Source organism: Zingiber officinale, chromosome 4B (genome assembly GCF_018446385.1).
Source record: "Zingiber officinale cultivar Zhangliang chromosome 4B, Zo_v1.1, whole genome shotgun sequence".
Classification (NCBI taxonomy): Eukaryota; Viridiplantae; Streptophyta; class Magnoliopsida; order Zingiberales; family Zingiberaceae; genus Zingiber; species Zingiber officinale.
In genome coordinates, this window is record NC_055993.1 from 85,223,844 (window position 1) to 85,238,471 (window position 14,628).

General features: G+C 33.6%; 1 protein-coding gene across 1 annotated transcript; it reads right to left on the reverse strand.

The window, feature by feature from the left end:
- Positions 1–4,759: 4,759 nt before the first annotated feature.
- LOC121975378 (26S proteasome regulatory subunit 7A) lies at positions 4,760–12,764 on the reverse strand. Its single transcript, XM_042526992.1, has 10 exons — positions 12,607–12,764; positions 11,805–11,886; positions 8,153–8,244; positions 7,370–7,447; positions 7,191–7,252; positions 6,907–7,051; positions 6,484–6,702; positions 6,197–6,378; positions 5,515–5,690; positions 4,760–5,152 (listed from the first exon to the last, which is right to left on the reverse strand). Exons 1-10 carry the CDS (start codon positions 12,688–12,690, stop codon positions 4,995–4,997), a joined length of 1,278 nt encoding a protein of 425 aa, XP_042382926.1. The 5' UTR covers positions 12,691–12,764; the 3' UTR covers positions 4,760–4,994.
- Positions 12,765–14,628: the final 1,864 nt, after the last annotated feature.

A 14,628-nucleotide genomic window follows, 5' to 3' on the forward strand; every position in this document is an offset into this window, starting at 1 on the left:
TCACTATCATATAAAAAATTTTAATGGAAAAAATTAACAATAGGTATATGAACTAATTAATTTTGTAAACGATATTTAAAATTAAAGTAAATTAAACTCAAGACTCGTATAAAAACTAATTTTAATCAAGTTAGACATGAGTTAGGAACCCAATATAAGTTTCAATCTACTGGATTTATCAGAAATTTTTGTGGTATATAATTTCTAGGAATTTTTCTAATTTAGCACTTGTAAAATCTAAAATACCAATTTAACCCTCTATTGTATTTAACACGAAAAATATTCAAGTTTGAACATGCTAAGTTCTTTTTCAATTGTTCTCATTGATCTTTTAATTTTTCATTTTCATCCTTGAGTTTGTTAAAATTTTCAACTATGCCTTCTTGATCTTCCTTTGATTTTAGATATTTAGATCTAGTTTCGCACAAAAATCTACTTAGCATTTTAATACACTCATAAAATTTATCTGAAGAAAGCTTACTTACCTAACTTACCACGTCGTACTCATCGGTAGATGCTCCCCTTTCATCAATGTTCTCCTCAGAAGTGGCTTCGTCTTTAGATAGGTATTCGGCTATTACTGTTGTGTTGGTGATCTCCTCAATATCAAATTCCTCTGATGATGAAGTGACGTCCATCGAAGAGTCAGATTCTTCTTTTCTTGATTATTCGTGGAGTTCCAAGAACTTTTTTCCAAAATTCTTTTGCACATTTGTGGGGGCTAATTCTTTCGAGTTCTTGAACAGGTAGCACACTCAGAAGATGAAACTTGAATTTACCATTTGCCATAAATTCTTTCTATTGCTTGTTAATCCAATAATGTTCCTCAAGTTCTTTTCCATCTTGACTTTTGGGCACTTCAAAACCAAATTTAATGGTTAATAAAATATTGAAGTCGGTTTTGAAGAATACCTCCATACGTCACTTCCAAAATACGAACTCCCTCTCGAACACTGGTGGGTAGATGCTAGCGGTCATCTCTTGTTGCTTTAGTCGACAGTTAGTCCTCCTATGGCGCTCGGGATCTGATACCAATTATTAATCCTGGTGAGGCCGATTAGAGGGGAGTGAATAGCCCCTAAAAATATAATTAGAAAAATCTCTTACTTTTCAAACTATTCAGGATAAACAGTTAAATAATTATAAATAAATTAATCAATAACATAAAAAAAATGCAGGATTTACTTGGTTATAATCTAGGTGGTTGTTAATCCAAGGCAAGTGAAAACTCTTTGAGAATCTCCTTCGTTGAAAGTAGAGAACCCTAGTAAAGAGTATAGAAATTTATTACAAGTTGTTGTATTGGACTAGGGTTCTATTTATAGCTCACTAGTCGAAATATTCATTTTGAAGATGTGGCACTTTCGGGCGCATGAACCCGATCCAGGTGGCCCCAGCGGTGCAAGTTTATCAGTTTCGTAATGTCTTGGAGATAAAATTTTATCCCTGCCTGGGCGCCTGGACTAGTCTGAGCGCTTGGAGTGTTGCTAACGTGAACCCAAGACTTATCAACTCTACAACAGCTTGAAGAGGCGCCTTGATTGGTACTAGGGTGGTCCGGGCGCCTAGAGTATGGGGGTCTAGACTTGGTCCAGGCGCCTGGACAAGTCAACTTCGCGTTGACTTGTCCGGCTTCTATTCCGGTCGCTTGAGTGATTCTCCGGTCATCTAGAGTTAAGCTCACCCGAACTCAACTCCGACCTTTTCTCCTCAAGCAGTCTTCCGCTTCGGCTTCTCGTCCCTTGGAAGCACCACACACGTCTTTCTCGCTCCATCGGTGTACCCTTCCGTAGTTTCTTGTCACTCGGATGAATCGAGCTTGTCGGCTCACTTCTCGTGCATTTTTTCTCGCCCGCTGCATCTTCCGCTCGAATTCTTATGTTTTTAAGGTCCTATACATTTAGACACAAGGATTAAAATCCAACAGGATTTAACTTCAGTTAGTTGACCACATCAAAACTAATCCGGAATACTTACAATGACTTCTTAATTTGATATTTCGTATGTATTCTAGTGTCCGAACTATCACGATTACATGAGAATGTCTCTAGTTCTATGTTCTTCTGCTGAGCTAGACAGTCTCACCCATAATGACTTCTTAGTTCGATATTTTATATGTATTTCAGTGTACGAACTACCATGATTACATGAGAATATCTCTAGTTCTATGCTTTTCTACTAAGCCAGTCAATCTCATCAGTAAAGACTTTTTAGTTTGATATTTTTTATGTATTTTGGTCAACTTATGAAGTTATAATCCGACATCTATTTTCTAGTCTTTAATGGCTTTAATTCTACCTTGTGCCCATCAGGAACCTCGTAGCTTCATGTTCAATATATATTTTATTAAACTAAAAGCTGGAAGCCAGAAGATATTCAGTTAGGTTAATAGTGCATCAATGTTACGGATTACACATTCAATTCATATCTAATAATTTAAATCTATATTCATGCATCAAACATTAGATCGTTTAATTGGATGCCCCGAGATTAGCAACGGTTAAGGCTCTTCAACGATTAACTAGACATTTAAGGTTCAATTCTCAATTATGGCGCATTGCAAGAATTTTCGTTAAGTGGAATGATAAGTCTAAGAATTCTAACAATCAGGATGAACCATCGCGAGCGCTTTCCGATTTTCCTGATAGTTGGTGGAAAATTTTCGTGGGACCAGGTCGATCGTAAGAACTAGATACCTAAATTATCAAAAAAAAAAAAATAGATCACTTAATAGAGGTTTAATTTCTTAATAGCAAAATTATTGTGGGCTGTAATTAATCTCACATTAACCGTGCCTTTGTTAGGTCCAAGTGCTTAAAATCACAATATACAAACAGAAACTTGTCAAGATTGAAGGGAGGAAAAAAACAAAATAGCAAGTTAGTAAAAGATTTACCTGCTGTATTTCCCACGTTGCCTGCTTGGTTGGGTGAAGAACACAAAAAAAGGACGAGATTTGTTGAATAATTAATCATTCATAGAATACCATAGATTCCATAACGAGAATATAATTTGGTGCTATGTTGGAAGAACACACCAAAGAGAAAGGATAGTGGTAGCTAAAAAATAAAAATAAAAAATAACAATAATAAGGACGATCACAAGATGCACTAAATTCAGATCTTGTTCTCCACATTCTTCTCTTGATGTGCCTCACTGCGCAGTGTTTGTTCACATGATTTATTTCTTGTCACCGAATCACCATTTTGTTTACAAACTCAGAAGCTGCCAAAGATTTAGGCACCATCGACACCATTGTTCACATGTTTCCTCCAGTACCAAGTCATTGATTGTTGATCCCAACTTCAAGTCAATGCTCAACTGGTACTATTAATTACTTCTCTTGTTCTTTTTCCAAACATTTCTTGCTATTTTTTTCCCAGACTATTAATAGTGACTATGATCTGTAATATCTCCTTTTCAATAAAGACTATAAAATGAATGTTATAATCACATCTTGATTTTACTTCTGTTTTTGGTTGAACTGGCATTAGTTCTTTCTTGTTTGGGTCGTGAGCAGTTAAGTTCTTGTAATGACACAAAGTTGGCTGTCTCAAAGGTACTGAATCTGCTACAATTATGTTTCAGCCATCATTTCTCTTCTTTTTCTTTCTTTTAACAACAAAACTGCTCTCTTTCTGCAAGTTCTTAGATGAGAACAGAAACCATGCAAATGAGAGACGCAGAGAAGAAGAAGAAGAAGACATGGAGAAGAATTGTCTCCTTCCTGCTCACGTTCAAACAAAAGAGTGGAGAAGAGGAAAAAGCACCAGTAAGGACCGAGCCGTTGAAGCTTTCATGCTCCGGTGGATTGTTTGCTCACCTTCTTCAGAAAAGAGTTAGGCTCACTCCTTCAGGGACTCTTTCTTCTTGTTTCACTCCCTCAATGGCAGAAGAAGACAGTGAGGTGCCTTACAAGTGCTTGGAGCATCAAAACCAAGTTTTGGGAGCCAAACCTTTTGGGCCAATTTACCTGGTAACATGAGAGTTCTTGATCCAATTATACAATCGCAATACTTGCTAGATTAAGGATTTCTGTGAACATTGGAAGTGATTCTTTCGCAATACAATTCAATAAAGTTGAAATGTTTGCTGGAGTTTGGTGAAATTTTATAATCACTCAAGCTTTTTTGTCGGATGAAAATTCCGTTGGGACAAATTTTTTTTTTCAAACATAGAGGGTCAGGGATTCAGATAATTGCCCTGTATTTGTTTACTGGTGCAATTTCTGTGCTTTTGTTTGAAAAAAGCAGTTGTAGGCTTCCAATGGCAATCACTGCTCTGCTTCCACGGGCTTCAACACAAATGGGCACCATCACTGTTAGCTCCCATGCTTCCTGTCCTTTGTCGTTCTATTTTTTCACACATTGGATCTGAGATATCATTCTTCTAAATGCGAATGACTTTCACTTGAGATCTTACACTGTTAAAGATTACGAGGAACAAAAACTCAAAATGTCATCAGGTTCAATGTCTCTAGCCTCGTATTTACTCAAGAGAAAATTCCTACAATCCATGTAAACTTACCCCCACCTGTTACTTGCATTCTCAATCATTATAATTTAACATTCTTAATCATTATAATTTACCTCCTCCGTGTTGATCACGAAAAAAACTGACAAACATTAGAGACGAATATATTGTATTTACTCAGGAGGGTGGATCATAAAGGGGAGTTACTCTTACTTGATTGCATAAAAGTTGGCATAGCCATGGAACATTCTTTTACGGGAAAAGAATTAGAACTGACAAAAAAAAATGAACAAATTCATTTTTGTAGAATTAAAATCACCCTGACTTGAGATTCATAACTAGTAAATCTCTGGAATTACAACAAATATAGTGCTCTTGGGAAATTCTTTAGACAGGCAGTACACTTGCAAGACATTTATGCAACTGCAATCTGAAGTTACATTCTCCTTCTAAAAAATAGAGGAACTTAATTGATAGTGTGCATCTCGCAGTTAACCAAATGATGGCCTTAAAGGCAATACTTAGTTGTAGACCATGTACTTGGGCGTAGCACTAAACTTCTGGTAGCCTTTGATGACTTTATTCACTGCATCAAGAAAATCTTTCTCTGTGACAGTTTTCCTTCTTGCTCGGATGGCATACATCCCAGCTTCCGTGCAGACACTTCTTATATCCGCCCCTAAAGAACAAACACCGTTAGCATGAAACTTGAACGTGGATTTGAAGTTACATTTAAAACAACAATCGACTGAGATTTGCAAGCAGCAAGAGATATTGCCAGATGTTTATGCACTTAAAACAAATCTATCCGACAACACGAATACAAGTGCAAGATTTTAAAATTCTAATAGAATCCTGCAGAAATTCTGTAGACTGTTGAATGTTTTTTTGCCTCACAAAGCTAGATCATCCTCATTGACAAATAAAGAAATGAAGAATCATTTTCTGGAGAAATTAATAAAAAGTAATTTTCTGCACTTATTGTGTCCTGTATTTTAAGTATAATCATGAAGTCTTAGACTTGAAGCAAGTATTTCTCACCAGTGGAATTGGGGCAGAGACGAGCAAGAAGCTCGAACCGGATATCCCTGTCGCAGTTCATTGTCCTGGTGTGAATCTTGAATATTTGTGTCCGACCCTCCAAATCAGGTAAGCCAAATTCAACCTTTCGATCTAACCGTCCAGGACGCAACAGTGCAGGATCCAGAGTATCAGGCCTGCAATATTTGCAGGAGATGGATATCGATTAATAAAAGATCGTATGTCTTAATAATATAGGACAACTATTAATACCATCACTTGAAGCATTTATGATGCTACATAGTCTTGCAAACAAATTTATTAGCCAAATGACTGAAGTGAAGACATCAATTAACAGCTGCACTTCAGGAATTAACTCAGCCAGAGAGCCCACAAGGCAATCTCTGAATAGGCTTATTGAAATATTGGCACTCCTAAATCAAGACAAACCCAATTTCTTCTCTCTCATTCACTCTCACACACACAAAATCACTCTAAATACAAGCTACCCCAGTTTTAACATTTCAGATGAAAATGAATGATTTGGAACTTCAGATACGTAAAAGGAATCAAATTTGAGTCTTTGGGCAGTATAACCACTATGATAATCTGTTGCCACAGATGCAACAGAAACAGTAGGTTTATAATATAAATTGGTATTTGGAAGCCTAGACCATATGCCCAATTCAGTTCATTAACATACCTGTTGGTAGCCATGAGAACTTTAATGTTTCCTCTAGCATCGAAACCATCAAGCTGATTAACAATTTCAAGCATGGTACGCTGAACTTCATTGTCACCACCAACCCCATCATCAAACCGAGCACCACCAATTGCATCGACTTCATCAAAGAAGACAATGCAAGCCTTCTTTGATCGTGCCATCTATAGGGAAAAAAGTGTTTAGAACATAATAGAAATAGCCAACAAAAAAACACATACCAATAGATGGACAAGAAACGACACAAATTGACATGGAAGGTTGATTACCTGAAAAAGTTCACGAACCATCCTTGCACCTTCTCCAACATACTTTTGAACAAGCTCACTTCCAATTACACGAATAAAACAAGCATCTGTTCTGTTGGCTACTGCTCTTGCTAATAGTGTTTTTCCAGTTCCAGGGGGGCCATAACAGAGCACACCTTTTGGAGGATCAATCCCTAATTTGACAAACTTCTCCGGATGAAGCATGGGAAGCTCTACAACCTAAAGAATATGGCCACAGATAGTGCAAATGAGGAAGCTGATAACGATTTGGTATAATCCAATCTAATGACCTTAACTTACATGCATCAACTACAAATCAAATCTTAAAAAAAATACGAAATGTTATTGTTGGATAACAAAAATACTGCATAATAAATAACAAAATCTAAACACAGCTATAAAATTATTGGTAAACAAACGCACTTCTCGCATCTTCTCAATTTGCTCCTTGCATCCACCTACATCGTTGTAGGTGACATCAGGCTTCTCCTCAACAGTCATCATTGTTACACTCGGATCAATCTTCGGAGGCAAAGGAATCTGAATCTGATATTTGTTCCTATCAACCCTGTATTAGAAAGTGAAGAGAACATGACACACATGTAGCAAATTACAGAGCAAAACTCCCTTGTAACTCTATCAGGTTTACATAATACACCAATCAACTGTAAAGCTTAACAAAATTCATATTGAAATATTTTCCTCACCCAACACGCATCCCTTCTTCAATGTCAGTCGGGGAGACTTTGTCTCCTAGTCCAACAACAAACTACACAAGAGAGAGAGATTACATCATACATTCAAGAGAAATAAAATATGTTTAATCTGAGCTCAGACAGTCTGAAATTATATATAAAAAATTTTAAAAAAAAGGCATAAAATATACCTTAGCTATCTGCTTGACATTAATCACATATTTAGCATCTTCTGTGTTTGGACTGATAATCTTAGTACACCTTGCAACCTTCAAGAGAAATAAACAACAAAATAAGAAAACTAACAATATATATATATACAGCAGCCTTGCCCGTGCATTCTGAAGTATATTTTTCTTAGTATTTCTATTTTGATGACTGTGATAGCACACATCTTGGTTTGGGGACCAAAGATTGAATGCTCATCATTCTCATCGATGGTAAAAAATATAATCATAAATTTTTTAGTTTCCTATTAATTTATTAAAAGTAACCCGTGCATTGTGTATTTAAAAATCCTATTTGTTTAATTGCAGGGGAAAAAACAAATGAATGGGAAGCTGAAGCATAGGAAAGTGTTTCCTTCAAATAATCAAATTCATATCTCTGCATAATTGGTTGATTAAAGAGTGCATCAATTACTTTGTTGGGTTAAAACAAAGCAGAAAAAACATGATTCATTGCATTAAGTGTGCATCTGTTGTCATAGATTGTTTGATCTAATCCAAACAGCTAAGAAAATTTTTTCGTGTGGATCACAACTTTATAAGAGTAAAAAAAGGTATTGATTTTGTTGGTGCATTAATTGCTTAACATTATAAAGCATTATAGAATTTAAATAGAATTATACCGTTCTTTTCTTAGTAAACAAGGAAAGGTTAAAAAAACTAAAAAATCTAAAATTATATAAAAAAAACATTTAATAAGATGGAGTCAACTTGAGAGAGAGAGAGAGAGATCAAGAATATGATTACTTGAAGAGGTTGCTCTTCCTGCATCATTTGCTTGTCGGAGACTAAATCCCATTGACTTGGTGCAGCTAGACCAGTATCAGATTCCTTGATTCCTATTGTTGGAAGATAGTGAATTAATCAATACACACCCAAACAAGTGCGGTCCTCATCAAAAATGAAGTTATTACTCATCATAATTTACAATTAAAATTTGGTTTTATTGAAACAAAACTAATGGTAGTAGCATATGAAATTAAACTGCAAAATCGACTGTAAATTGAATGAGAACAGTTCAATATAAAAATTCGCTAAGTGGTTACATTGGCAAAGTGCACTATTAAGTATCCAAGGTGACAGAGTGAAACGCCTCAGTAACCTCACCCTACTGAAAAATTAAACAAAACAAAATACATTAAAAGCATACATCAGGACTGCTAATTAAATCTGTTCACTAGATATCTTGATGTTATGCCGAATCCTCAAAACCTGCATATATGTTCACTTCTTATCTTGATGTTGTGCTAAATCGTCTCAAAATCTGACCATGTGTCTATAAGACAAAAAATAATTTTGGCGATACGTTTTATATAAAGCATTCTGATAAGCCTTAAGATCCAGGAATTGAGTAAGCTACACAGAGACTTGATGAGCCAACAAGTAATAACTATTTCTATTCAATTGTTAAAAACAGCATAGGTGCATAAATGTGAGAAAATATTCATCTAACAACCTTAAAAGAATTACAAAACATTAACATTTAAGAATTTTTGTAATAAGATTTCAGGTGAGAAACTAAGATGATTTACAGTCAAGTACAATTGGCTTAAGAGCTAACCATGGGATCTGTTATTGGATTAGTGAGGTTAAGAATGGCAAAAATATTCATTATAAAACAACTTAAATAAATCTAAAAACAGGAACAATGTCTATGTAATGTGAAAGCGCAAAGCATGATGGCATCTAGAAATGGAAGTAAGAAATACATCATCAAAATTTAAACATCCCAACACCTACCCAAATTTGTTGTTCTACTTCTCTCACATAGCTGGTATAATGTCAGTTACCAAGATGAACAATTTATCATAAAATATTAGAAACAAAAAAAATATTAGAAGATTCTTCAGAATATCAACCAATTTTAGAGGAGTCCCAACCTAACCGAGCATATTTGATTACCCTACAAAAAACAAGCTGGACTCTTGAAACCAGTTTTAATGACCCTATGAAACAGCAATAAACTCAGCTGATCTCATTTAGTTAGTTCTGTCAGACCAAGTTCAGAAGATGACAAACCATATATTAGAATTGTGTAAGTCAAGCAAAACATATTGTTCCAACAATGAACTGACACAAATGCCAAGTTAGCACAAAGAAAATTATCCATTTCTCCTACATCACCCGGTAACAACAATACATTGCCCATATCAGGTAACACAAATTTAAGTTTCAGCCAGTATTGAACAAAATCAAGTCTCCATGATGCAAGCAGGGAGGCCAGAGTAGAAACAGCAGGTAGTAAAACTCGAGATAATGGTTTGCACAAGGCCTTGCATGTGACTTTCACATGGCTAGCAGTGGAGTTCAGTGACACTTTGGAGATTTAAGAGAGAGGCGGCTAGGTGTGAAGGTAGGGAATCAGTGATCACTGCAAACAACAAGTATAAGAAGCTCGATAATATCTAATCGAACAACAATCACTTAGGGGGCGTTTGGTTTAGGGGAATAGGAGTGGGGAATGGGAATGGGAATCATTGATTGTCATTGTTAATGTTTGGATTATAGGAATAGGAATACAAATAAGGAAATGAATCCTTAAAATTGGATAATTCTCATATACCTCCCCTTCAATGAGTCATTACCCTATTTTCATCAATCATAATATTCCCTTATTCTAAAAATATCCTTGACCTAAAACTAAAATTTTCTCCCTTAATATCAAATATCAAAATATATTTATTTATTTATTCTTTCATATCACTTCTCTCTCCTTGTTCTCTCTCATCATATTTTCTCTCTCATCATTTTATCACACACTTTCTCTCTTCTTAATCTCTCCTATCACACACTGTCTTTCCGCTTTTTTCTCATTACACTTTCTCTCTCATCATACTTTCTCTCTCCTCAATCTCTTCCATCGCACTCTCTTCCTTCTTTTTTTTCTCATCATACTTTCTCTCTCCTCAATCTCTCCCATCACACTCTCTTTTCTCTTTTTTTCTCATCACACTTTCGCTCTCATCACACTTTCTCTCCTCAATCTCTCTTGTCACACTCCCTCTTTTTTTTCCTCAACACACTTTCTCTCTCATCATACTTTCTCTCTCCTCAATCTCTCCCATCACACTCACTGTCATCCTACTTTCTCTCTCCTCAATTTTTCTCATCACACTCTCTCTCCTCATTTTTTTTCTCACATCATATTTTCTCTCTTCATCATCTCCCATCAACCTTTCTCTAACATTATATTTTCTCTCTCATCTTCTCTCAACATGCTCTCTCCTATCACACTCTCTCTCTCTTCTCATTTTTCATCACACTTTCTCTCTCTTCATTATTTCTCATCACACTTTCTCTCTCATCATACTTTCTCTCTCATCATTCTCTTTCATCATATTTTTCTCTCACAATCATCTTTCTCTCACATCTAATTTTTTCTCTTATTTTCCTTTAAGGGTAAAAAAGAAAATTTTAATTTATTCCGATAGAAAATATACAACTAACCAAACATTGCTTTTAAGAGTGATATTCATGCTCATACTCATTTCCATTCCACAATACAATGATTCTCATTCTGATTCCTATTCATAGGAAAGAACCAAACGCCCCCTTAATATGTGTACTATATAATTGCATAAAAGGGCAGCCTAGTGCACGAAGTTCCAGTCGATCCCTGAGAAGGGTCTATTGTACGCAGTCTTACCCTACATTGCAAAAGGTTGTTTCCACAACTCGAACTCATGACCATCAAGTCATATGGCAGCAACTTTATAATTGCGCCAAAATTCCCCTTCAATTCAGCTAGCAATATATCGTAACCATATAGTTCAAAGGCAAAAAAGATTCATATTGCCAACCCAAATAGCTGGGAGCCAGGATTTTCAACTTAATATTAAATACTCAAGAATTGGCAGTAATTGAAATGATCTCTTTTGGAAGCTGTATGAATTTAGTGGTTTTCTATGTTTGAATCACATAACAAAATTTGATTTTGCATGATAGATTTTTCTGATTGGAGGCTATACATTTCATATCAAACAATGTTGTTTAGATCCAATAGCAAGTCATATGCTCCAACCATTTGGGATTAACTATAATGCTATGATCCCATTCTGAACTATATATGACTTGCTTAAAACCATTAAACAAAAATTTAATCATGCCATATTGACTAACGTGTTGACCAAAAGTTTGCCTTATCATTTGATTGAAATCCAAATGCTTCACAACATTGCTTAACTAATGGCAGCAATAGAAGTATCAAAACTGACAAGCTACCAATCTAGGTTCATTTATATTATACATAACGCTATCAATAGATCGAATATGGAATTTTGTTTACTCACCAACAATATTTTCCAACAAAAAAGATAAAGCAAACTAAAACAAACGATTAGTAGTTTAGAAATATTTATAGAGGTATAACTAAGAGAAATAGACCCATTTGCACACATACCACACAAATCATTAACCTTCTTGGCCAATTCCTTAATTTCTTTTTCCACCTTCTTAATGTTTGTGGAGTAAGGTCCCAAACCCTGCCATGAAATGTTATCAAACTCAATAAGAACAGGAATATCATGTTTAAACACATGGAGCCAAACCTAGGGATCCTCGATCCAAAGTAAACAACATCGGCATCAGGAATCAACACGCCAAAGTAAGCAATAATCAACAACAGGAATCCAACACGAAGTATAATGCAAAACAAAGAAATATAGAAACTACGAGACCAACAAAACGGGAAAAAATCTCTATTCAATAGCTGAAGAACGTCAATTTTGAATATTATTTTCTACAGACGACAATTCTGTCCATAAAATTAAGATAATAAGAATTAAAAACTACCTCAACTAATCACATAACTATAGTCTTCGCTCAAATAACTAGGGTAATTTGTCCCCTGATCCATACCAGCCCTAAAAAGGATACTTTTTGTGGAAGCAACGAACAAAGGTACTATTTGGAACTTCTCAATAGAAAACCCTAAATCGCAAATTAAAAAGTTTAACTTTAGACTCGAACAAAGCAACAATGATATACAAGAAATGGATCCACCACTACCAAAATCATGAACTAAAGGCAACAGGACAGACCTAAATCACACCTAGCTACAAATGCCAAGAACTGATTGGCTCACACCAAGGTAAAAAAAAAATCCAAATTTGTACTCCAACAGCGATAAGAAGAGACAAGAGGACGTGGAAACGATGGTTAGATGAGATCTCGAAGAGTGAAACGAGGAAGAGGATACTCACGTAGGTCTTGAGGAGGGCGATGTCATCCTCGTCAAGGGGACGAGGGTTCTTCTCGTTGATCTCGTCCTCAGGCTCGGGAGCCATGCCGATCGTTCTCTGCTCTGCTCCGCTTTGATTTCCTTTCGCTTTCCCGGCTTGCAGAGAAAGTAACTGCGCCGATGTGGGCTGAACCCTAAATATATAGCTACAGGACCCGAGTTGGAGAACCGAAGGGCGGAGTATTGGAACAAGGTCCGTCCGATAGTATAACGAATGGTTCAGATTCCCATCCGTAACTTTCCCTAGTACGGATTCATAATGCAGACCAAACTGGGCTCGCCCAGGTCTAACCGGATCGATTTATTCTAAATGAAATTTCTATTTTAAAAATAATTTTTAAAATAATACTTTTTTAATTACTCTCCTACCATTTTTGTTTTTATTTTTTCATCTTTCACTTATTTCATAAATATAATAATCTTAAAAAATAATAAAAAATTTTAAAATTATTCACTTACTTTTTTAATCTCTCTTTCTACCCATTCTATAAAGCAAATTACTTTTCCCCCCTCCTGACACGCGCACCCCCCTCCTCTCTCTCTCCTGCCAAAAGACCATTCTACCCTCTATCTTTTTTGTTTTTTTTATTTTTTAATTTTATTTTTAATTTTTTTAATTCATACTTATATTTTTATTTTTTTATTTTTAATTAATTTTTTTAAATTTTTTTTATTCATACTTATATATTTTTAAATTTTTATTTAGTTTAATTTTATTTAGTTTTATTTTTAAAATTAATTTTATTTTTAATTTTTTTTCATTCATACTTATATATTTTAAAATTTTTATTTAGTTTAAATTTTTAATCAATTTTATTTATTATTTTTCATTAATACTTATATATATATTAAATTTTATTTAAAAAAATTTAGTTTTATTTTAAAATTAATTTTATTTATTATTTTTTCATTAATACTTATATTTTTTTAATTTTATTTAATTTTTATTTAGTTTTATTTTTAATTAATTTTATTTATTATTTTTTAATATTTATTTAGTTTTATTTCTTTAATCAATTTTGTTTATTATTTTTTTATCAAATTTTTAATTTTTTTTATTTTATATAATTTTTAAATTACTCCCTTCCTTTAAATTACATTCCTAATTTGACACTTAAATTACCCGCATCCAACTATTAACACATGTCTTAATTTTCTCTCCCTTTAAATGAGTCACTCGTTACAGGACACGCGCTCATTTGTAGTACGAAGTAATAGGTGCACCACCACCAAACGCATCGGGAGTAGAATTTGGAGGCAATATTGATTAAGATTTCTATTTTTATATGTTTTTATGTTTTTTTTGTATTATTACATGTACTCTTCATTTGAAAAAAAAATATATTTATTCCTAAGTTATGAATGTGTTAATTATTAATTGGTAGTATTTTTTTTAGTTTTAAATATAAACTAAAAATAAATAAAAGATTATAAACATGTAACAAAAATTATTGAAAAATATAAAACTGATAAAGAAATTGATTAAAAAATTAATTAAAAAATAAAATTTTAAAAAATCAATTGAAAAAATATAAGTATTATGAAAAAAATAATAAATTAAATTAATTAAAAAATAAAAACTAAATAAAATTTATATAAAATTGAAAAATAAAGTATTGATAAAAAATAATTAATTAAATTAATTAAAAAATAAAACTAAATAAAATTAAAAATATAATTGTATGAGAGTTATTTTTAAATAAAATTAATTAAAAATTAAAACTAAATGAGAATTAAATGAAATAAAAAAATTTAAAAAAATAAAGAGGAGGCTACATGCGTCTTTTGGCAGGGAGAGCGAGAGAGGAGGTGGAGGGGGTGTGTGTAAGGGGGGGAAAGCAGCTCTCTTCTATAAATATAATTTCCATAAATATAATAATAAAAAAATAATCCATAAATATAATATTCATTTCATAAATATAATAATAAAAAATAAATCTATAAATATAATAATAAAATAATCAAAAAATAAACAAAAATTTAA